The sequence below is a fragment of the Vicia villosa genome, linkage group LG7, assembly GCF_029867415.1.
Source record: "Vicia villosa cultivar HV-30 ecotype Madison, WI linkage group LG7, Vvil1.0, whole genome shotgun sequence".
In the NCBI taxonomy this organism is placed as follows: domain Eukaryota; kingdom Viridiplantae; phylum Streptophyta; class Magnoliopsida; order Fabales; family Fabaceae; genus Vicia; species Vicia villosa.
In genome coordinates, this window is record NC_081186.1 from 46,566,048 (window position 1) to 46,588,156 (window position 22,109).

At 33.3% G+C, this 22,109-nt stretch overlaps 2 protein-coding genes and 1 pseudogene across 2 annotated transcripts; 1 reads left to right on the top strand and 2 right to left on the bottom strand.

Moving 5' to 3' along the window:
- Positions 1-4,571: 4,571 nt before the first annotated feature.
- On the bottom strand, positions 4,572-6,716 carry LOC131618978 (probable inorganic phosphate transporter 1-3; annotated as a pseudogene).
- A 9,215-nt stretch (positions 6,717-15,931) lies between these two features.
- On the top strand, positions 15,932-18,655 carry LOC131620505 (protein PLASTID REDOX INSENSITIVE 2, chloroplastic-like). Its single transcript, XM_058891608.1, has 2 exons — positions 15,932-16,362; positions 18,464-18,655. The coding sequence occupies exons 1-2, from the start codon at positions 16,018-16,020 to the stop codon at positions 18,653-18,655; spliced, it is 537 nt and encodes a 178-aa protein (XP_058747591.1). The 5' UTR covers positions 15,932-16,017.
- A 136-nt stretch (positions 18,656-18,791) lies between these two features.
- Positions 18,792-19,864, bottom strand: LOC131620506 (uncharacterized). The gene is made up of 4 exons (XM_058891609.1): positions 19,416-19,864; positions 19,194-19,330; positions 18,916-19,093; positions 18,792-18,877 (listed from the first exon to the last, which is right to left on the bottom strand). Exons 1-3 carry the CDS (start codon positions 19,693-19,695, stop codon positions 18,980-18,982), a joined length of 531 nt encoding a protein of 176 aa, XP_058747592.1. The 5' UTR covers positions 19,696-19,864; the 3' UTR covers positions 18,792-18,877; positions 18,916-18,979.
- Positions 19,865-22,109: the final 2,245 nt, after the last annotated feature.

The window sequence follows — 22,109 nt, forward strand, 5'->3', positions numbered from 1 at the left end:
AAGATTCATCGTGCTTGAAACGGCACTAAAAACAGACCTACGGTTCGAAAGTTACACATCATTTAACTTTTCAAGAAAACAACTATCGCTACAGCACGCGGCGCAACCAAGACTCGCGGCGCGACCTGAACCACACAAACGCGTTCGCGGCGCCAACCTATGCACGCGGCGCGATACGAGAAAACAAGTACGCCTTCGCGGCGCCAACACGGGGACGCGACGCGAACTGGCGATTTCACAGATTTTCGGGTTTGCGTCAGATCCTGCGATCTGACTCAATCTGAGTCCAAAACTGACTCGAAACGTCATATACAGGCAGTTAATCATCAATTGCATCATTATTCATCATCACACATCAAAACAACACATAATCAATCAATAATCCATGCAATTTTCATCAATTCATAACCTCCCTAAACCCACATACAATCCAATTGACTTAACAACATCCCTAATCAATATTATTATCTAAGAATACGATAATAGATGATAACCGGAGAGTCCCCCCTTACCTTAGCCAAGAGTTCTTGATTGGTCTCTCCCTCCATTGCTCCTCTTCACGTACCAGCTCTCCAATCTCTCATCTCCTCTACTCTGTTTTTCACGTTCCTTTTTCCTTTCTCCCCATTTCCCTTATTTTTATGAAAAATAACATTTTAATTAGTAAAGGGCTTTACTAACATAGTACCCCCTCTTTACTAACACCACACTTGGCCCAATAGCCCATCTCATAATTCTTTCCAAATAATTCCACAAAATACCGAATAATTCCAAATAATAATTTAATTTCCGATTAAATTAAAATTAGAAAATATGGGGTGTTACAAATAGTGCTATTGATCCATGACAAAACCATACTATTTGCACGTTGCCATTGATCATAGTTAGGATTTGAATATGAAGGTTTCTTGAGTTTACCATTGATAAAAGAGAGCTTGTTCTTGGAGGCGTGAAGGCGTCGCATGGATTTGCTCCAATTGTGGTAGTTGTTGTCATCAAGAGGTGGTGCAATGATGGTAGCTCAGGGATTCTCACCGGGATAAATGTAGAACGGGTTGTTGGGGCTAAGAGTGGGAACGGTTGCGATAAGTTTAGGGTTATTTTTAGGGGTGTTTTTGGGTGAAGAATTTGTATCGGATTCAACATCTGAAGCCATTGTAGATGGAGGTGAAAGAATGGAGCAGGAAGATGCGAAAAGAAAATGAAGTTATGCATAAATTGGAAAAATGTAGAAGAAAACGCAAGCGAAAGGTTGAAGAAGATATGGTAAAGTTTATTTATACCATATTACAAGTGGCAGTGCCATCTTAGAGTAAAGCATTTGAATGGAAAATCTCGCGCACTTGTGTTTGTTAATTAGAGAAGTAAAAGTTACAATATATGTAGAAACATAATGGGCCTATACTAACAAGATCCTAAGGCCCAAAGATAATCCTAGAAGCCCAATAATACTATTGATCTTAGGGTTGGAAATAGGTCCGACCGACCTACAGGGGCCTATAACCTTGTCTACTTAAGGCCAGACCAATTTAATAAAAAGAACAAGCTTAAGCTTTTTTAAAAGTCTATTTAATTAAATCGGGCAGACTTAAGCTATTAAAAAAACCTATGAAGTCTTATAGGTCAGCCTATATATATATATATATATATATATATATATATATATATATATATATATATATATATATATATATATATATATATATATATATATATATATATATATATATATATATATATCACTACGCCAAAAAAACTATTTAATAGCGTTTTGTTTTGTTTTTGATAGCGCTGTTAACCTCGCCGCTATTGTAAATGTTTTTGTTCAATAGCATTTTAAAAGTGCTATTAAAATACCGATTTTTATTAGCGTTTTTCCAAAAGCGCTACTGAACTGGACATTTTGCGCTTTATATTACTGATCCGCTGTCGCGCGCGAGTCAAAAACGAGTATTTTGTAAAACGTAGTACAGCGACAATGGCTCGAGTCGTATCGCAAGGATTCTTGATTTTTATTAACTAAAAGCTAAATCGATTTAGGGGGGTTTGGTTTGATCGAAAAAAATGATTATCAAAAGTGATTCTGAAAATAAGCTGTTTTGAAATAAGTGATTAAAAGGCAAACGAATTCACTGCTTCGGGTTCTACTTATCATCGATTGATACAACTACGATCTCTATCCTATTTGAACACAATATCATTCAACAAGCGTGATCGACATCGTAAGATATATATTCCTATTGCCGGATTAAGCATACGGCTAAAGATATCGCAATTCAACGGTTAAGTAGAGTCGAATTGCGATCAAAAGTCAAGAACATGTATCAATTCAAATTTAATCAAAATCGAATTAAGAAAACAATGATCATATAATATTATTGAAAGGAATAGAATTCTATTTGTAGTTATAACAATCTCAAAGTATTGAACCTGAATACAGTAAATTCGTCCGGAAGGTTTAGTTCTCCATAGCGAATCGTGAAAGCTCTCAAAATTTCGTGAATGGAAGATGGACCGCTACAGTACCGCGGCTACTAACCTAAGGGACAATAGCACAACCCGTTTTACAATCCAACTGGGTCAAACAGACGACCCAGGCCCAAAACTAATTGACCCGAAACTTAACTAAAACTAGTGCTGCAACTTCAACGAATTTTCTGGCCCTTCTACAGTCCGATTCTGAATTCGACTCCAACATAAGAATTGTAGCTCTTTCTCTTAGCTTTCCGTCGATTATTAGAACGCCTCAATCGGACTCCTGGAACTCCAGTTATGATCGTTTCCGTGCAGACTGCTAAAGCTGAAAAATAAATACGAAAATCAAATAACAGTAATAAATTAAAATATAAAAACATAATAAAATAGAAAAATAAACAAACCAAACCATAGAAATGCCTAAGTACAAACATAAAGAAATGTGCATCAAAATGCACTGATCAAATACGTACTATGATTTGATTTTGATCGCAATTTGAAACAAAGTGCTATTATAGGGTACATATTTGATAGCACTTTCAAACAAAGCACTATTATATGGCACATGTTTGATAGCACTCTCTCCACAAAACGCTATTGTATTACCCTTTTTTTTTGCTGTATACAAAATTATTCTTTTGGAGTGCAAATATGAAAAAGCTACATTCAATACTAAATAACACTTTAAGTTACTCATTGCATATATATTATGATCCAAAACTAAGGGCATGTAACGTATAACCTTATAAAGTCTAAGCCAAAAACTAAGATCAACCCAAAAAATAGGTGTCACCATAATCCATAACAACACAGAAGCCACATATCCTTGACTAAATAGAAGCATATAACTGATGATGACATGTATGAGTATTTTCTAGTCAATTGATTTTTCCTTCTACAGAAGCCACATTATTATCATATGATTTATTTAAGTCCCTTTCTTTTTCTAAAGTAACTATCTTAGAACTATCAATTTGATTTGCTTAAAGCTATGACTAGTGTCGGTTGTGTCACTTCCAGAGGAACTTCCAACAAAAGGAATAACAGATAGGAAATTAAAAAGACAACAAAGACTCACCGAAAACATCATCCACCTCATAGGTAGCCCATCTTCGTATTCCTTTGACGCTCGATTGGCAAACATCCATTTCCGATCCATATTTCCTAACAAGTAACATATATAACTAGTAAACAACTGGTTCTAACAACCAAATTGGGTTCTATCTATGAATCATATGCCTAATTTCAGGGTCTTAGTCCTATAAGGGCATATATATGATTCATGCCAAGAATGGTGTACCTCTTATACACAACTACTATAGCTAGTCACTGTTGTATATTGTCGTTGCATTCAGCTGACTTATTAATATCTAGTTGAGATTAATAATACCTAGCGTGGTCTTATGAAGTTCATTATTGATCTTACAGAGTTCACTATTGATTATGGTTGAGCAAACGACTATAAACCACAGAAAGTATGACAAAATGCAAGACAAATTCAACATTTTCAAAACAAAATAAGAAAGGTAAAGTGTGCAATTGACAAAGAATATAGAGGAAATGGATAGAAATACTTACTTTTATACAAAGAATTTTGTAGGCAGTTTCCAAATCAACAACTCCCTATATTTGGCAACCAACACAATTTCGCAAAACCTGTGGCAATGAAAGGAAACCCCAAAACCAATCAACAAATATAAGAATGACAAATAGAGAGGGATGAGCGAAAAATTTCAATTATGCATATTGGATAAAAATAAATAAATAAACTATTAAGTTTGATTTGAACAGTATACAAATAATCTCTGCAACGTACAACAAATTATACAGGATCCAATTCGGTGTACTTATCAATGTCATATTTTGGTTGTTGATCTTACAAGCTGCTGAGTTTTATTCTCTGATTGTGTAAGTTCATTACTCTTGAAAGGCCATGATTTCTTTTTTGTAGCTAACTCAGCTCATTATATAATGTCGGCTGCCTATGGCACATATGGGATGAAATCAAAATACCTTAACCTAGGATGAAAATCCAACGAAATATACTTTCAAGTTTCAATCATAACTACTGTGGAGTAGACTCTATACTTTGAAACTTAAAACCATTTGTAGGGAGTGAGTGATTTTTCCAACTCAAAAGAGGATCCCAACCTCAAGCCAAGCTGAAACGTGACAATTTCAGTTGTGCTATTACTAACTATACCACTTACAGGGGCTTTCATACTAAAGAATTTCATCTAAAAGTATAATAGAACCAAGATAGTTAGCCCAAACATATCCCTTATAATGTAATTTCGTTCACGTTATTTTTCAATTATCAATAACTTTTTACATGAAAATGGAGTTCAACTTGTTGGACATGGACTTCATTTTGGTTTAAAATCGGTGATCCATTAAGCTATGGGATTTTATTAGTAATGTATATAGTGGTTATATTATTATTATAAAATATATACATAAGTTGGTAACATAATACAGGAATGTATATAGATATATGAGATTTTATTAGTAATGTATATTATTAATAACATATATAACTAGATATAGTGGTTATATTATTATAAAATCTATACATAATACAATCAAGTCATACATAAGTTAGTATGCTAGCAGAAATATATACTAAGTATTATTAGTAACTGATATTATTAGCATAAGTATATACTAAGTATTATTAGTACATTATTAGTAATTCATATTATTTTAAACTTCTTTTTGTTATGTATGCTAGCAGCCTGTAAAAATATATACGAAGTTATCACATTCTTATAATTTTGAAGTTCATGAGAAGAAGGAAAATTAAAGAGAGAACAGTCAAAGATTTGGCCTTAAACATGAATATATAAATATCATTACAATTAAAACAAGAACAAAAATATATAAACACTTTGTAACTAAAATACAATTAGAACACTCAAAACAAAATATAGTAATATCTACATCATTATTATAAACCATCTTGCAGAAGAAAAAAACAATTAAAATTGTCATGTAACAATAATGGTAATAACTTTGAAGTTGTTTGAATAGAGATTATTATTCTTATTAAATAAGTACTGTCCTAGCAGTTCCAGGCATGCCATCTCAATCACCTCACCACTCATTTCTTCCAATGATTTTCCAATTGGTTGCGGAACTAAGAAGGTGAATACCATTCCAAAGAAGTTAACAACACCAAGCATGATGAGAGAGTTCTTAATGCCAATACCAGCTGGGTAACCGATATCAGTCTCGGACGCTATCTTACTTTGTGAGGCGTATAATAATCTGAATGCACCAACAATTTCTATAGCTTTTCCAGCAGCATCCAAGATACCATGACAGGTTGATCTTAGCCTTGCTTGGACCGAAATTGGCAAAAAATAAAGTTAACAATTACATCACGAAAAACTTGATTATGTTTTCTTTCTGTTTCTAGTGATCATAAGGTATAACCAGAGCAAATTAACATGAAAATTGTCATGAAGAAGAAGCCCATCAGTTGGATCGTGAATCGACCCATGTAATCGATAAACGCGACTGTGAACTAGTAACCTGAAGCAGTACTGGACATTTCTATAAGGTTTTTTGCTCTTGCAATCCTATTTGGTTCTTATCTATTTGCTACACTTCCTCTCTTCAATCCCAAATTCTCTCGTTCTTTCTATGTTTCTCGCCGACGGTGTCCCCTAAACCACCGTGAGCACCACAAAAACAATTTCAAATCAATAAACATCAAACACAAACCTACCCTAATCCACCTCCCTAAACACGAATCTTCAACAAGATTTTATCAAAACCTCTTCACTCTCACGGATCGAAGAAATCTCAGTCCAAAATCTCTAAGTTTCTAAACTTCCAATTCAAACAAAACCAAACATATTTTCACATAATCAGTCAATAATAGAACAACTCCACACCATTATCTATGTGATTGCAAGCGAAAAAGCTAAAAAAAAGAAGAATATTGATCGCGACTTTGCGTGTCTATTAGTCGGGATAACTGCAAGTGCACAGTCGTGTCGTGTAGTTTTAAAAGATATCGAATCCACAGGGACTATAAATCGATATACCGTTATCTAAAGTTACTATGTAAAGCTAAGGCTAATGATAGTTGGTTTTGTTTAAGGGGAAACTAAAATCCTAAATCTAAATAAAATATAATTGCGCAGATATCGGTATGTAGTTCGTCTAACTTAGGTGATCCGAAGTTCCTTTGGCCAGATTCTTATTAAATCAAAAACCTTTACTAACCATGTCATTTAAAAGTCCTCCTCTCAAACTCTCGCTCTATTGATTAAGACTATGATCCTAACTCATAATGTACGCTTTCGCCATCCCACCAGATTTAGAAACGCTTTTTGAAAACAACATATTTAATAAAATGCTCGCTTCATGAAGACGTTACCTACTTAAATCTCCTAGTCTCAAACTCTCACTCTGTTGACTCGGATCATGCTAGTATTCCCTAACATACGCTCTCGCCATCCCGCCTCGGGTTTAAAAACACTTTTTGAAAGTAAATAAATTCTAATCAGTTTTAATACGCTTTCGCCATCCTTAAAACTAATGTCCTATGTCTACTATCCAATTAAGAATCTCAAACTCTCACTCTATTGATCCTAACCTTTATCATTTCTAAAATCTCAAACTCTCGCTCTATTGATTTTAGAACTTTAACAAATTAAATTAGACACAAAACCAGAAACGAGTGATTTTTAATAAAATGTAATTAAGCCAATTTATTTCGGATCCCTACGGTTAAATTACTTTACATACCGACATCTAAATAAATTAGCCAGACATATTAATATGGTTAAACATGCATAAATAGATTCAGTTCATAATAATAGGCATATTAGTAGACATACAATATATCATGCAATAATAATTAAAACAGTAAATAGAAACCTGAATAATAAAATCTGAATTAATTAAACTTGGAATCTTGGAGTACTTGAACTTCCACCACAGGTTGGTTGGATTGTTCTTCAAATATTATTCAGCAGGAATTAAAATAAGGAAATAAAAACTAAATCTAACGTAAGGTTAGATTCGTTAAAGGTTCACAACAATTTCCGGGGTAGAAATTGTTGTGAGAAAAGATGAACAAAAACAGAAAGCAATTGCTGGAAAAGTAAAATGCTGAAATGAAAGTAATATTAAAAAAAATGGCTGGGACAAAGCATGGTGCAACCCCTTTTACGTGAACATCTTGTCCTTTATATTGTGCTGCCTTGTAACTTCCGTTCCGTAAAACGTGGGAGGTCTTGGTATTAGTCATCTGCAGATGAAGCGAAAGAAATGGAGACGGGCACTCAAAAGTAGGAGACGAGCGTCTCAATCTTTGAATAATTCAAGGAGACGTTGGAGACGTGCGTCTCTCATGGGTAGAGGGGTGGAGACGGGCGTCGCCCTTTATGGAGACGTGGGTGACGTGGCTTGAATGATGGGGACGTGCGTCCCTTGATTTACGGAGGGTGAGACGACCGTCTCCCACTTGGAGACGTGGGGGCTTCAGCTTCACGTGGGCTGGGCCTCGCGTGTTCCACTTTGGATTCCTCTAACTTCACTATAGTACCTCCAACTTGATTCTTTTGCCCTTTTTAATATGATTTCTTCTCGATTTCTTCTTCTTTTTCCAAATGCTTCTTGCATAAACATAATACCTGAAACAAAGGAAAATACCAGCATAATACCGTGATAAAATATAAGTATAGTAAAATAACGAAACAATTTATGCTATAATCGAGCCTAAAATACGATATAATTACGTGTTATCAAATATGTATACCTACTTTCGAAGATTCCGTGAAGACTTCAACTTTCATACGGTCTCCAGATAGTTTCCTCTTTCCGGTGGGGAATGTGAATCAATGAATCGGTGGTGAATAGTACGTGAGTTATGGGCCCATAATTTTTTATAGGTGAATTCTTAACTACCCAACTCAAAAAGTTGAGTAAAGTTATCTTCAATGTAAAATATCTTGGAAACAATAAATACTTGTAGTATTTTATAATTAATTAAATTTGTTAAAATTAAATGGAATCTTATGATTGGTTGAAGGTACACTACCTAACTTTTTGTGATGGGTAGAGAAGTTGTCCCCTTTTTTATATTATACTCTCTTTGTTCTAATATGAATTAATTGAAAATTTTAATGAGAAACAGACTTCTAAATAGGTTTTCAGTTCAGACCAGACTTTTAAAAGGCCAGACTAGCCAAAAAAAGAGTCTATAATAGGCCATAGGCTAGACACATACCTTTTAAGTTTATCGTAGGTCAGACTCAGGCCTTTTAAAGTCTAGCTTAGCCTATTTCCACCCCTAATTGGTATAATAAATACCATAAAACAATACTCTCTCTGTTTCAAAATGAGTGTCGTTTTACCAAATAATTTTTGTTTTAAAATAAATGTCATTCTCAATTTTCAATGTAGTAATGATTGCAAATTTTACAATTGTATCATTTAATTATTACTCTTTACACTACTTTCAACATATTTATAAGGTTAATATAATAAAAAAATTATGTTTTATGACACTATAATTACATTTCTTAATCTGTGTGCAAAAACCTTAAAGGACACTCATTTTAAAACGAAGAGAGTATAATATAAAAAATTGTGATATATTGTCTAGTTTATTGTTCCCACCAGAAATCAAATCCAATATTTCCTAAACATTCGCTCCTTAACCGGAGCTTATCCCGAACATTCGTTCCTTAACCGGAGCTTATTTATCACCCAAACTCAATTGCTAGGTTACTACTTTCTCCAATAATTTTTATTTTGTAAATCAAACAGACTCATAAACTTATTAAATCAATAATCTTCTACTATCAAGTCTTTACTCATCAATTGGCCAAACATCCCAAAATGCCCTTTTCTCAACATTTTATTACACACACAAACTTGTTTTTCGTTATTGCATCTCTTTCAAGGTTTTTCCTTTCTTTTTGTTTTCTTTAAATGTTTTCTAATGATTATGTTAACTGTTTACTGGTTTTAACATGATTTCCTACCAAATTGAAATTTTAGATCTGTAATAACTAATATTTTCATTGAACTAAATTTATCTGCAATTTACTTCATTAGCTAACAAAGTTTATGGCTTGAATAATGATGCACTGATATATTGTTTCATTAGTGGTTTAAATCATGATATCAGACTTGAAGAATGAAAAAGAATGGGTTTGTTAGCTAAAAGTAAGGGAGTTGAAGTAAATTTTTGATGCAATTCTTCTTTCAATCCAAATCGGTTAACTGTTCAATGGTATGGATCTGTTAATTGTTTGTTTATTGTCGGTGTTTTTGCAGTGGAAGAAAAAATGTCTTAAAGAAATTTTGAGCATTCGAGATACGGTTCTCCCGGCTTTCTCCCAAGGAAGCGAGTTGCTCGTCATCGCGAAAAAGGTTTTTTGCACTTGATTCACACTATCCTTTCAATTATCTATTTGATCTGTATTTTCATATTTCAAATCTGTGTTCAAATACATCTCTGACTTTCTTAATAGGAGTTTTAACAATGTTTGCTTATAAGACATAACTACCTAACATACATCCTCACAAAGTTGTTTTCAACCCTACTGCTACTATTGATGAACTCACTGAAGCAACATGGTCACACTAGAGGTTAGTTCTTTTATATTGATGGAAGACATGTTAGACTATTTTCTATAGATAGGTTTACATTGCATTATCATATATCTAGCTGATAGTTATTCAAATTGTCATTTTAATTCTCTGCAATGCGATTATGATTCTTTCTTTTCAGGTTAATATTCCTTTCTTATCTCATCTTATGCTAATTATATTTCTCACACATTCAATTTTTTTACCGAATTTATTTCTTCACAGTTCCTGAAGCTCGAATGTTATTGTTATCTTCTATTTCTATTACGCGTGCGTTTATTGTTGAATTGAACTGTGTTTAATTTTTTTGTGAAATTTGTTAATATTGTGTGTTTATTGTTGTAGGTTTGAGGAGAAGTGTTTATGGCGTCAAAACAAGGAGTGAAATCAAAGCGATTTGGTTCAGTTGGTACAAAAGCTGCGAATTCGCCTTCTTCTTCGACGACGTCGTCTTCTAAACAGTTTCAAGAAACCTCCTATGATGCTCCGAGCTCGCCGGCGTCATCATCGGTGAGAAGTAAGCTGCGGCAGTTTTATCCAAAGACTGTGCCTTTGGAGGCTCAAAAGACTAAAGAAAATGTTATTGTGACGGTTCGGTTTCGGCCTTTGAAGTGAGTGTTTTGTTTTCTGAATGCTTTAGTAGTACTTTTACATGATAGTACGAGAAAATTAATAAAGTGGCAAATCACATATGACAACAAAAACTACAAAGTGGCACATGCAAATGATTTATTATTTATGTTATAGATACTTGCTTCTAAAGAATTAGAAGTATTCTTTTTCCTAGCTCCAAGATGAATAAGTTTTACTTGCAATTAGATATTATTGATTGTGAAATTATGGACTTTCGTTGAGATGCAACTACTTAACTAGCATATATGAGAAATATTATTGATTTGTGCATTATCGTGATGTACATATTTTTTACAATGTATCTAATATTGTGTGTGAAAAATATTAGTATTGGGACAAGTTAGTTTTCTAGACTGTTATGAATGCAACAATTGTTCTTATATGTATGCCAGCATGTAATAATTTTTTTGCGAAGAGTTGATGTGTGCCTATACTTGAACAGGTAGTCACTGAATGCATGGCTGGTATTTTTTGCAATTGTGAAGGTTTGATTCTTTGTCATTGTTTCTAAGTATATACAACTTTTAGAAATAACACCTCGTGACAAATTTTATTTATGGGATTATGATATGGTCATTTGCTGCAGTTTTTCAGATTATAATATGCATTTAACCGCGTCTATACTGTTGTTTCACTGGCTGCAGTTTTCAGATTTCTTCAAGACATTACCAGTTCATGGATTCTAACTGTTAAAGAATTTCAAAATCTTTTAAATTTCAGAGAACGAGCATGACTTCTACTATATATGACTTGAAGTTGTTTACATTCATCCATCATCATGTACTGAACAGATGACTTCAACTATATATCAGTTGAAGTTGTTTACAAATAGTGTATGATTTTTGTATACCACAATGCTACAATTATCGGCTACAACGTAGGTTTCTTTCTGCTAGCTTCTTTTCTTTTTTTTCTAGTCATTTAATTTAGTTCTCGATAAAGCCCTTACATACTTAAGCGACCTTATCCTCTTATTTAATATAGGTTTGTTTAAGTTTCAATAATATATCACTACCAATTTTGTCCTTTCATTCTTTTAACAATTTAGGTCTCTTATGTTATTATTAATATTTTTTAAAATAGTAAAAGAAATAATATATTAATAATGACAAGGCATGAATCATGATTCATGCCTTTCATTCTTTTCTTAAACATTCAGAAGCACCTGCCGCCTATATTAGACCATATGTGAGCCAATTTATATCAATTGCAGACAAAAATAGATTAATATTATACTCATAAAATTCATTAAAAGATCACCTACATTTGCTGATTGCAATGTACATAGTTGAACCGCACCAATCTCAATCACAAATTATTTTAAATTTTGTATCTCTTTCGATTTTTTTTTTAATTTTTTGGTTAAAGTATAATTTAAATCTATATTATTAAATTAGTTATATTATTTGTAAAAGTTAAATAAAATGTGTCATGTCACATATTGTTATCAATATAATATTTATTTTATTTTAATTAATAATTATTTTTATTTAAGTTTATATGATTATTGCTTATTTTATGAATTTTTTTTCAAATGTTAAATATTTGTTTTTTTCTCCCTATTTCACATGTGTTTTTTATTATTATTTAATACGATTGAATTTAAATGACTATTATTTATTTTACAATTAAATAGCTCATTTCAAAACTATATTTACATTTAAACTGATAGATATTAATGGATATTACACACAAAATCATCGTATATAATAATAATAATAATAATAATAATAATAATAATAAAAATGTTTAATCTTACGTGTCATTGTTAATATAATGTATTTTATTTTAATTAATAATGACCTTTATTTAAAAAGAAAAATCTTTATTTTAAATTTTAAATTTTCTTTCTTTCTTCACTGGTCTCTTTTTCTTTTTATTTTATATGTTTATTTAATATAATTGAATTTTTATGATAATAATTTATTTTATAATTAAATAGTATTTTATTTCAAATTTAAAAATGTTTTTAAAAATGTTTTGTACAACATTAAATAAATTTATCTGTAAGGGTCACTAGCAGCATATTACTTAGTTTTTTTAAGTGGTCAAACTTTTTTGATTTGCCCACTCCTTTAAACTTTTCTCTCTTTTCATTCTTTCATAGTAGGGTGGTTTTTGGTCATTTTTGATTAGAAATCACCCTTGAACACCGTTTTTCTTTCTCTTTTTATTTAAATAAGTGGATATCCATATAGATGTGCTTCTTCTTTGGTGTGTTTTTCATTCTTCCATCGTAGGGTGGTTTTTGGTCATTTTTGGCTAGAAATCACCCCTCAACACCGTTTTTCTTTCTCTTTTTATTTAAATAAGTGGATATCCATATAGATGTGCTTCTTCTTTGGTGTGTTTTTTGTTGGTGATTTTAGTATCATCAATGTATTTTGGTAGTAATGTGATTTACTATAGGCCAATGCAATTATGCGTTAAGTTTGAAACGAGTTTGGGTAGTGCAGAGTGCACGCTCGTCGAGCCAAGCGTGTAATTGAATACGAATAATAGAAACGGGGTTCCAAGGGCGTATCCCCTAGAAGGGTGCGGGGCAGCGCCCTGTTGGGATCCAAGGGGAAGAGCCCCTGGCGGGGTGCGGGGCAGCGCCGGGGTCCAAGGGGCGTAGCCCCTGGCGGGGTGCGGGACAGCGCCCTGTCGGGGTCCAAGGGGCAGAGCCCCTTGAGGGATGCGGGGCAGCGCCCTGCCGGGGTCCAAGGGGCAGCGCCCCTGGCTGGGGTCCCGCTGCCAGGTCAGCGCCCCGTTCGAAAAATTCGTTTGAATAGTTGTACCCTTTCCCAACCGACATAACCGTTTTTCTGAAAAGTTGTACCTTTTTCGGTTTCTCCTATATAAGGTAGGGCTGGACACCGGTCGGTTTGGGTTGGATTCGGGCCCAAAATGTCAAACCGTCGGAAACCATGGATGGAAATGCTAGATCCAATTCCGACTGAATTTTAAATCGGTTTAATCGGGTTCGGTTTAATCGGTTAATCGGTTTAAATGGATCGGTTTGTTCGGTTAATTGATATTTAATTTTGTCATAAAAAAAATACATTTTAATTTTTTTAAATAAAGCAATATCAAATAAACACTTTGGTTCTTCAAATATAACAAAAGCTCCGATTTAACACTATTTTACATCCAACCAATTTGATTTTGGTAGCATCTAATGCAGCAAACCGATCACAGAGCCTAACTTGAAATATTTTACAGATAAACTCATCAATGAAAACAAACCCTGTTAAATATTTTACAGATAACCTCTAGAACTCAAAGATTTCAATATATTGCATGAACATTAAACACACACATCTAAACATATATTAACAGACAATCACTTGCTTGATCGACTTATAACACATATGACTAGAAAATTAAAACACATCAACCAGTAGTTTTCACAACTTCAAACAAACGTATACAAATAAAATTATCAAAATACTTTTTTGTGTTCTTGTAGAAGAAAGCTCAATCTTCAAAACTCAAAAAATCCAACATACCCTCCTTAAACACAGAGTGACCTAATCATCTGCAAGAAAAGAAGAAACATCATTTTAAAAGAAACTAGTACAAGCCATAACAACACATACATATTTTATTATAAATAAACTTCAGTTATAAAATGCTAAACAACCAAATTAAACCAGAGATCTGAAAACATAAAAGCATAAGTAGATTTAACAGAGACAAAATAATAAACTTAACCAAAAGTAAAGATATTTAGAAATTTTGAAGCCATAAAAACATAATATTTCTAACGGAAAAATAATTTCTTAAAGAACAGTGTAGACGGCAACCGAACACTCTACCTACAAGAATCAAACTTTAGAGAACATTAAAATGATCAAAGCTTTCAAACCCTCATAACTAAGGTACAAAGAAGAAACATTGTGGTGACTATAACCAACTCAGAAAACAAAAAGGGAAAAAAAATATTGAATTTGACATCAATGTATCAATAAAGAAGAAGGGTCTCACTAACATTTCTGTTAAAAAGCTTTGATGGAAGGAGTGAAGCTTACTTGTGGATGGTGGTGGCGTAGTGGTGTAACGGCGGCGGATAGGGTTTGAGAGGATGATGAGAGAATGGATGGAATGAAGATGTTGTGTTGAGTTTGGAAAAATTATTGGGCCAAGTAAGTGATTTGTCTGCTAATACTAGTAAGTAATTAACAATAAATAAAGTTGGACCGGTCGGATCCGGTTTTTCTTGGGCTCAAACCAGCTATCCAAAACCGACCACTTAAACCCACACAAAACCAGTCCTGGCCAATCCGCGAACCCGGTAAACCGGCCCAACCGAACCGTACATGCACGGGCCATATGGATTGGACGGTTTGGGCTGGATTTTAAAATTCTGTCCAGCCCTAATATAAGGTACAACTTTGAGAATTCTGTCTCTACATTCTGATCTGTTCTCTATTGTCAGAAAGAGATTGCTCTTCGACAATTATCCCCGCAAAGATTTCGTGAACCCAGACAAGAATAGGGTCGAAATACGTTGTTCGGAAAGTGAACAAACACGATTCTTCGAAGATATCCAGGATTATCATACCAAATTTCTAACATTTTTAAGTTTTCATCGTCTTGTGCGGTGTTTGTTGGTTTTTCCGTCTTACTACGGTGTTTGTTGATTTTCCCGTCTTAGTACGGGGTTTGTTGGTTCAGATTGACACATTTACTTCAAATCATTATAGATTTTAGGAAGACTTGGACGTCAATGTTGCAGATCCAGAAGTGTGAATATTCTGGTGACTTTTATTTTGTCATATTTGTTGGCACTTTCATGTTGCCGTTGTATGCTATTAACTTAGGTGCTGCAAGATCGTTTGCAGATTCACCTTTTTTCAGTTTTTAGCGATATTGAATTTGTAATGATCGATGTAATTTCCAATTTGAATGAATGAATATCTTTTTAGTAAAAAAAAAGTGATCAAACCTTTTTAGATGAAAGATTGAACAAATCTACCTGTGCGGCTGCATGATTCACTACCACCCTAATCCTTATTTTTTTAAGCGATTAAGCCTTATCAATTTCTTATTTTTGGATTATTATTTTAACTTAGAACCTAATTTTTATACTATTATTTTAAATATGTAATTTGGTCATTTTCGAATTGTTCAAAAAATACTACACCATAAATAATATAAATAATGCACCCGGACAATAGCAAGGATTTCTTGAGCTGTTTTAGAATATCGAATCATAATTTATTTACTGAAAACAGGGGAGATCAAAAAATTTCTGTTCAAAATAATCCTATAGAGAAGATTATCTAAATCCACCAAATCTCTGCACCGCCAATGCTGCTATTCAATTCCTCTCTCTTATGTACATCTTCTTCTTCCCCAACAACGGTTACTCTCTCTCCATCAACGACCTCTAAACCCCTTAACCTGCGCACACCCTGCCTTATTCTGCGCCACTATTTCCAACGGCCACTCCCTTCTTCTTCCCTCATCACCAGAACCACTTTCACGCGCGTTCTCCGAGACTCACTCACACAGCAGCACGTGTACCCTGACCCAATCCCCGAATTCGCTGAATATGAGACACGCAAATTCAAAGTTGAGCTCTTGCAGAAGCTTTCGGAGGATGTAGACGAGTTCGGGGATGAACTTGATGCGGTTGTTGACGTTTGTGCTCAGGTTGGTGAAATATCGTTATCGCATTCTGTGAACAAAAGTTTGTGATAGTTGCGTTTGCGGGTTTCTTTGAAAAATTGAATGCATTGTAACGGTTTGCCTAGTTGAGATATTGTTTTGTTTAATATAGTTTGAATACTAGGTGTTTGAGAAAAAACTTGAACCAAATATGTATTTAGTTTCTCTTTAGGGATTAAAAATGATTTGTAATTTGTAAGGGTTGAATAATAGTTACTTGAGATAAAAAAAAGAGAAATAATTTTTAGGTCTAGAGTATATTTGGATATTGTAAAATAAATGGAGTGGAATTGAAATAAAATGGATGCAATCTATTTCAGTATAAAGTAATTTTGTCATTCTGTCCAAATTAAAGAATAAAAATTATGGACAATGATGAAATTTATACCATTTCATTTCATTAGGACCTTGAGAGGAGCACACTCTCAAGACCTAAATCCCCACCGCTAGGCCAACCTTTGGGGGTTAAAATATATTTTTAACTTATATTTGGATTGATGGGATCAGAAGGATCGGAGCGGTATGAGATAGAATAGAGTGGTGTTCTATTGTTTGGATCGTTTAAAATCGGATGGAGCTGAATGAACTGGTATGAATTCCATTCCATTTCATCACTTCCCACTATATTTTTCCCCTCTGATTTGGGCAGAATGAAAAACTCACCTTGTTCCATCCTAAAATTTCCAAACAATGAAATAAAATCTTCATTTCAGTCCGCTCCGTTCTGCTTCGTTCCACTCCACTCTTTTTTATTCAGCTGGGTTCATTTTATGATATCCATACATAATCTTAAAAATGTGATTGAATAATGCTAAGACATCTATGCAATTTTGTTGTTTTCTGTTTGGTCCTTTGGAAGATATTGGTTATATTATATGATTCATCATTGGAGAGTCAATGAATGATTTTTTTTAGATGTAAGATTTGATTATGAGAGTTCTAAAAGAAAGTTGCTTACAGCTTACTTTTTTTTTTTTGACAAGAGCTTACAGCTTACTTATTCAAATCCGGCTGAAATCTAGTCTTTTAACATTAAGTCTGCCCTGTTCGTTTTCATAGTAGTTGTGATGTCAATATCTTGTGATGTTAATCCTTCCCCACCTACATGCATAGGTTTTTATTTCAAGGATCATTGTTTAAATAATCAACGCATTTAATGCCATGGTTACAGTAAGACTATTTCAGGACCTTGTACATACACAAAAGTCAAATTAGATTTAATTGCATGCGGACCACTTTATGTTGAATATGGCTCACATTCACTCTGTTGTATTGTGTAACTTTAAGAATTACATTATGGAAAAACTACTATAGCCATCCTGTTGTTGGAGATGTAGACACAATTAGCTGAACTCCGTGATTAATCTTTTGTGTGCATTTGTTTATATGTTTTCTTTAGAGCTGGATTTAGTGTTCTAATACTTGCATTACTTTCATCAATCAGTAGAAAAAGGGGCATCAATCATCTCTATTGTAGATAATAAGACTATCTTTGTTTACCTTTTTGATTTGAGCAATAGAAGTTCATGGTCCTCCATGTCCTTACGACTTAGATAGTGATCTAATCGGCGTTGGGTAAACAAAATCAAAAGAAATGACCATAAGCTTAGTTTTGAGGCACTATTTTGCTTCTGTCAAATCAACACCAATTGGGTCACCATCTCAATCATGAGAGAGATTAATACTATGATTTCTACTTTACGAGGAGTGTCACCAGCTGTTTAAGTTTCAAACCATTTATTGAGCACTGGTCCACCATAGATCATATGAGATATTTCCCCACTCTAGATTCCGCCTTCATTTCCCGAATCTAAGTCTTTTTGTGAAAATAAACAAAATATATAAAAGAAACAAAAATCATTCTCTGTAATTTGTCTGTTCCATTAAAAAATTGCACTGTTTCTGTCACCTATCTAATTGTGTGCATGTTTGGATTGATGGTGAGTTGATCGAACTGCATAGATTTTTACAAATATTACTCTGATTTCTTCAAACTCTGTTGTGATTTCAAACATGTTTAATTTCACTTTAATCTAATGACTAAATGAGTCATAAATAATAGTAACCACTCTTTAATGGAAAACAGATATTCAGCAAGTTTTTGCACAAGGAGTATGGAGGTCCTGGGACATTGTTGGTGACACCATTCACGGATATGTTGGTTGCTTTAAAGAAAAAAAAACTACCAGGAGCATCTCTGGCTGCTAGAGCATCACTATTATGGGCACAAAATCATGTTGATGAAGATTGGAAAGTTTGGAACTCAAAATTAAACTGAATTGTATTTTCACATTTATCTCTCTTTTTTACAATTTAGAGATTCATCATTTGCTTGTAACATTTTTATACCTCAACTGTAACAATAAAAAGAACTTCTAACAGATTTTGATTTTGCATTCACAATTTCTTTTTGATGCTATACAAACATATTGTAACTGAACATGGTGATTATAATGGAAGAGAATTATGAAACTCAATCCACCCCGACAGGAGCGTCGAACACGAAAGAGACAAACAAATAATGTTATGAGAGACAGTCACGAAAGAGACAAACAAATAATGTTATGAGAGACAGTACATTTTCACAATCTATATGCATCTTTTAAATAGAAGACTCAGAGATACTTTGTAAAGACGGCCGCCATGACTTTGGTCTTGGTGCAGCCGGTTTTACAGGTGCTGCTACCTTTAGCCTCTGTCTGTCTGCTCTCATTGCCTGAAATTTGTGATGCAGTTATAGCATCAGTTCTAACTAACCAAAACAGCAAATCCAAAACCAAAAAAATGACTGTTGAAGATAAGTAACAGAACCAAACCTGATACATCTTTCCTGTGTTCAACATCCCTTCACTCTCACAAGCTGAACTTTCCTTTTCCAGCTCCTCAATTTCCTCACCCTCCTCTGTCTTTCCATGTGTCCTCCTCTTCTTTGCTTTCAATACCTTCTCAACCTCTTCAAACCAAAAAAATACACCCATTTTTCAGAAACACACCAAAAGCATGAAGGAAGAAAAAACACAATGAAAAAAAGGAACTACCTTGAGCTGTGATGAGCCTATAAGCATGGCCTAATGTGAGAGTATCATCTGGCTTAAGCAATTTAACACGAGTGAAAAGCACAGGCTTCTTCTTCTCCTCCTCACTCTCCTCATGATTAGTATTTTCTCCTTGTGGCAATGGCATGATCAGTGATACATAATGACCAGGATTAGCCTTCATGACATAACTTGCACTCACTGACCAATACAATCTCTCTATCTTTCCACTAGGGTGCTGGATCACTAGTGCAGCAGCATCCACAGTTTGACAATTCCCCATTTCCACTCTTTCACAAACTCAACAAAAAAATATGAAAGTTTGCTCCAATGAGAGAGGTATATAGCACCCAAGAGGGTCTTTTCTAAGGGCTTCTCAACTAACTTATGGTTGTTATGAAAGTCAATTTAAAGCCAAGTTTACATCACTATAGGTGGTGTATAGAAGAAGAATTATTGATTGGTGAGCGTGTATTAATAATTTATTGAATCTAGTATAGTAAAATAATGTGACAAGTATTATTATATTATATGTTTGAAGATGATGACTAATCGGAACCGGCACGGGCCTATGAAGAGGGTGTAAGTGCCACGTGGAGAGAGGAGAAAGGTATGTTATTGGAAGGATTCAGTGGAATATGTTGAGGGGGTCAAGGATTTTAGATTAGATGTATGGTAAGGTATGGTTTTTTATTATTAATTAAAAAGGATTGTTAACAAAAAGACAAATTATCATAGGTTTAAAGAATGTGAGTTAATTATATTAATTTTTTGTGCATGCAAGATGAGGGAAGAAATTGGTAGTTTAGGGTAAAGGTTAAAATGTGAGCTTCAAATTATTTAAAAAAATATTGGCGCAAAATTAAAAATACTACCTTTATTAATTTTAGGATCGGAAGGATTCTGAATTAAAGATTATTTTAAGAAAGTTGAAGTTTGCAATGTCTCTTATGCTGACATGTGCAAATTATATACTGGTCTGGACGATGCTTAAAGGAGTATATTTTTTTTATCTTAGAGTGGAAAGTGACTTTAAGATACTAATCGACACGAGTTTGAGTGTACGTTATCTTATGTTTCACATTCAAATGAGTTTGAGTGTACGTTATCTTATAGTTTACATTCAAATGTTTTTAGTCCATTCTTTTGGATTTCGTTCATGACTATAATGTGATGTATTGATCTTATCTTAAGATGTGAATATTTAATCAAGTTGATTTCGGTGCAGTTAAAGATGCTTTTATCATTCTTTTGGATTTCGTCCATGACTTCAGTGTGACGTCTTGATCTTATCTTGAGATGTGAATATTTAATCAAGTTGATTTCAATGCATTGAGAGATGATTTTCCATTATTTTGGATTTCGTTCATGACTTCGGTATGACGTCTTGATCTTATCTTGAGATGTGAAGATTTAATCAAATTGATTTCAATGTACTTAGAGATGCTTTTTCATTCTTTTGGATTTCGTTCATGACTTCAGTGTGACGTCTTAATCTTATCTTGAGATGTGAACATTTAATCAAGTTGATTTCGGTGCACTTAGGGATGTTTTTTCCATTCTTTTGGTTTCGTTTATAACTTTGGTGTGACGTCTTGATTTTGTCTTTAGATGTGAACGTTTAATCAAAGTTGATTTCTGTACGCTTGGAGATGTTTTTTTATTTCTTTTAGATTTTGTTCATAACTTCAATGTGACATCTTGATCTTATCTTGAGATGTGAACATTTAATCAAATTTAATCAAGTTAATTTCAATGCATTTACATATGCTTTTTTTTTTCACTTGTGAATTTCGTTCATGACTTCAGTGTGACGTCTTGGTCTTATCTTAAGATGTCATTATTTAATCAAGTACATTTCGATGCACTTAAAGATATTTCTTCTATTTTTTTTTTAATTTCGTTCACGACTTCAGTGTGACATCTTGATTTATCTTGAGATGTGATTATTATTTTTTTTTTGAAAACAGAGATGTGATTATTTAATCAAGTTGATTCATGTGCATTTACAAATTCTTTTGGGTTTCATTCATGACTTTAGTGTGATGTCTTGATCTTATCTTGATATATGTTCATCTAATCAAGTTAATTTTTGTGCATTTAGAAAACTAATTCAATTATCTATTATTTTCATATTCGACTCAACTTCTAATTCATCCATCTTTCATACTAAATTTAAGGACCAATATAAACATTCTATGTTGAGTTTACAACCTAAGCTTAGTATTTTGACCAAAATTTAAACTGTAATTGAAAGTGATTTCAATAAGTGTACTAAATCATATCAAATAATAATCAGTGGACCATTGAGTATACTTCATCTCCGAACGTGTATTTGATATGTTTCGGAGATGTATATCCAAAAATGCCATTAATACTTCTAGACAGAAACATAGATAATATGAGCAAGATCTAGAAACTACAACAATTTGACATTAAATTAAAACACTTAACATTACATAGATAGTCGTTAACATAAATTTAACATTACATTTCATTATAAACAAGTAGTTGAGGACGTTGCAACATATTGATAATATATTCGACGGATCTTGCAATCTTCGCATCCACTTCAATTGGACCTTTTGATGCATAACGGCGAAAAGTAATCCCATAATCTCTATATCTTCATAACCTATATATATATATATATATATATATATATATATATATATATATATATATATATATATATAT